The sequence below is a fragment of the Notothenia coriiceps genome, unplaced genomic scaffold (genome assembly GCF_000735185.1).
Source record: "Notothenia coriiceps isolate Sejong01 unplaced genomic scaffold, NC01 NC01_scaffold00010335, whole genome shotgun sequence".
In the NCBI taxonomy this organism is placed as follows: domain Eukaryota; kingdom Metazoa; phylum Chordata; class Actinopteri; order Perciformes; family Nototheniidae; genus Notothenia; species Notothenia coriiceps.
In genome coordinates, this window is record NW_011343036.1 from 393 (window position 1) to 3,420 (window position 3,028).

The 3,028-nt window shown below is 43.3% G+C and overlaps 1 protein-coding gene across 1 annotated transcript; it reads left to right on the plus strand.

Moving 5' to 3' along the window:
* Positions 1 to 421: 421 nt before the first annotated feature.
* Positions 422 to 2,819, plus strand: LOC104945949 (vesicular inhibitory amino acid transporter; the record flags this gene model as incomplete). Its single annotated transcript, XM_010771684.1, has 1 exon — positions 422 to 2,819. A coding segment is annotated over one exon (1,188 nt), but the record flags the coding sequence as incomplete, so codon positions are not given.
* Between the last annotated feature and the right edge of the window lie 209 nt (positions 2,820 to 3,028).

Genomic DNA, 3,028 nt, shown 5'->3' on the forward strand with positions numbered 1-3,028 from the left:
CATAATTCAAAGTGCGAGGATTTACTCGAGAGAGTGGAGTCTGCAGCGTGTGGAGGCTATGCGACAAAAATCCCTAGACGCAATCGCTTTCAAGCCTTATCACGGCTGTGGTCACGGCGGTCACCGTGACGTCAGAGTGTGTCTCCTTCAGCTCGTGGTGATGTGACGTCAGAGGCGGGCGGATTCTGCTTTAAGCAAAGTGGAAAACCCACTACATGAAACCGAGACTGACATCAACTGAAGACACAGGCAGACCACAAACAAGGCCGCACATTATAATAAGAAAATAATAAGATGTGTTTTAGCCTAATTTGTATACAAAATAATGTGTTCATAAGTATTAATAATCTGATAGGCCTATTTAAATCCTAAAAGTGTAAACCATTTACAATGACCGTCTCTGTTTTTTTCCAATTTTCAGGGGATGTTCGTTCTTGGGTTGCCCTACGCCATCCTGCACGGAGGATACCTCGGACTCTTTCTCATTATCTTCGCCGCCGTGGTGTGCTGTTACACGGGGAAAATCCTCATTGCCTGCCTGTACGAAGAGGACGAAGACGGGCGGCTGGTCCGTGTGAGGGAATCCTATGTGGACATTGCCAACGCCTGCTGCGCGCCCAGATTCCCGACTTTAGGTGGCCATATCGTGAATGTAGCCCAAATCATAGAGCTGGTGATGACTTGCATCCTGTATGTTGTTGTCAGTGGCAATCTCATGTATAACAGCTTCCCCACCATGCCCATTTCCCAGAAGTCCTGGGCCATCCTCGCCACCGTCGCCCTGCTCCCCTGCGCCTTCCTCAAGAGCCTGAAAGCCGTCTCCAAGTTCAGCTTGCTATGCACCATGGCCCACTTCGTCATCAATGTCCTGGTGATAGCCTACTGCCTCTCCAGAGCCAGGGACTGGGCCTGGGACAAGGTCAAGTTTTACATCGATGTCAAGAAGTTCCCCATCTCCATCGGGATTATCGTGTTCAGCTACACCTCGCAGATCTTCCTGCCATCCATGGAGGGGAGCATGTCGAAACCCAGCGACTTCCACTGCATGATGAACTGGACTCACATCGCTGCCTGTATCCTCAAGGGCCTGTTCGCCCTGGTGGCCTACTTGACCTGGGCTGATGCAACCAAGGAGGTCATCACAGACAACCTGCCCTCCACCATCAGAGCCGTCGTCAACATCTTTCTAGTGGCCAAAGCTTTGCTGTCGTATCCGCTGCCGTTTTTCGCTGCTGTCGAGGTTTTTGAGAAATCCTTTTTCCAGGACGGAGGACGTGCGACTTTTCCGGATTGCTACGGAGGCGATGGACGCATAAAACCCTGGGGACTCGCTCTCAGATGTACCCTTGTCGTGTTCACCTTGCTCATGGCGGTTTTTGTGCCACACTTCGCCCTCCTCATGGGCCTCACTGGCAGCCTGACAGGTGCAGGCCTGTGCTTTCTGCTCCCCAGCCTCTTCCACCTCAGGCTTCTATGGAGAAAGCTGCTATGGCACCAGGTTTTCTTTGATGTCGCCATCTTTGTAATAGGAGGTATATGCAGCATATCTGGTTTCATCCACTCAATGGAAGGGCTCATAGAGGCTTTCAAATATAACATAGAGGAGTAGACGCGAGCTATTGCTGGAACTAGATGTTAACTGCAAATCCCCGTTTAGTGAAAACAATTAAAAACACACGAGCCCCTCTGCTTAATTCATGCGTAAAAGCGCGCACAATACACTCAGACATTTTCATACTCTCTTGCATCAATTCAGAAAAAACGCGCGCTTACACACACAAGTAGTGCAGTGAGGGAAACCAATGAATCCACAACACACTATATGGACAGTACATGTTGTATAAATATGCGTACAGACGTACATATACATATTTTCCAGTGGAGTGAACGTTTACAATATTGAAGTTAAACAAAATTGCAAAAAGGGCAGTATGTCTTCATGACTTCACTTCATGTAACGCTACAGTTTGTGATGGATGGACTTTCGACAGCATAATGTGATTTAAGATAAGTTCATTTAAAAGAATATAAAATAAAAAACTCTGAAATACCACTTACTTCTTTAGGTGATTTCCATTATGATTATGGGCAGTGAATGTGGTGTTAAATCCAGAAAGGCCTGTGGACACAGAAATAACACAATGGCATAACCAGCAACCGATGATTGCTTTTAGAGATAACAGAAGTTTCGTTAGAAATGAGGACATTGGACCTTCCCCAAGCAGTTTAAAATACTGGAAATGCACGATATCAAAGAAGTACACAGCAGCTATATGAACTATGCATTGAATGTATTATATTTCAGACACATAAAAGCTTAATGAAACTGGGAAGTGTAAATTAAACAATCTCCGAATTGGTTTCTCCTGCCTGAAAGGGTAAATGCTTTGATATTTTTTTCTCCAATATTTGAAATGTTCTTTGATGAGCTTTTAAAATCGGCAATAACAAAATTCACCTGACCTGTAATACACACCCATAGCCCTGAACCAAATTCAATAGATGGGGACCCCGAAATTCTGCACACTCAATTTACCATAATGCTTTTTTCCATTACATTTGAAAACTCATGGCCTGTTCTAAAGTTAATTTGATAGACTCGTCTCAAAAATTCGGTGTCTGAATCTGAAAAAAATAGATAATTAAAAGGAAAATGTAGACATTTTTCATTCTGTGCAATCCAATGGGTCCTGTGGAAATGTTATAAAACCGTGTGTGTAGTGTGTTATTGTGGTTTCAAAAAGATGGAATGTATATCTCAAAGTCGTTATCATATATCGTGAAATTAATATTAAAGAATAAACAAATAAGTGAAATTATATTGTAAAAATGTGTGTGATTTTATGTAAAACGAAAAACGTTCAGAACATGTATTTTTTTTTCCTCTATAATAAAAGACAGAAAATGATGGAGAAAATAGTCGCATTCATATTTGTCCAAAAGAAATCTAAATTAATGTCCATTGACAGCATAAAGGCTGCAGAGGCCTGGTGGCTTGGAGACAATAATTACCTGTGTTTGAGAGAGG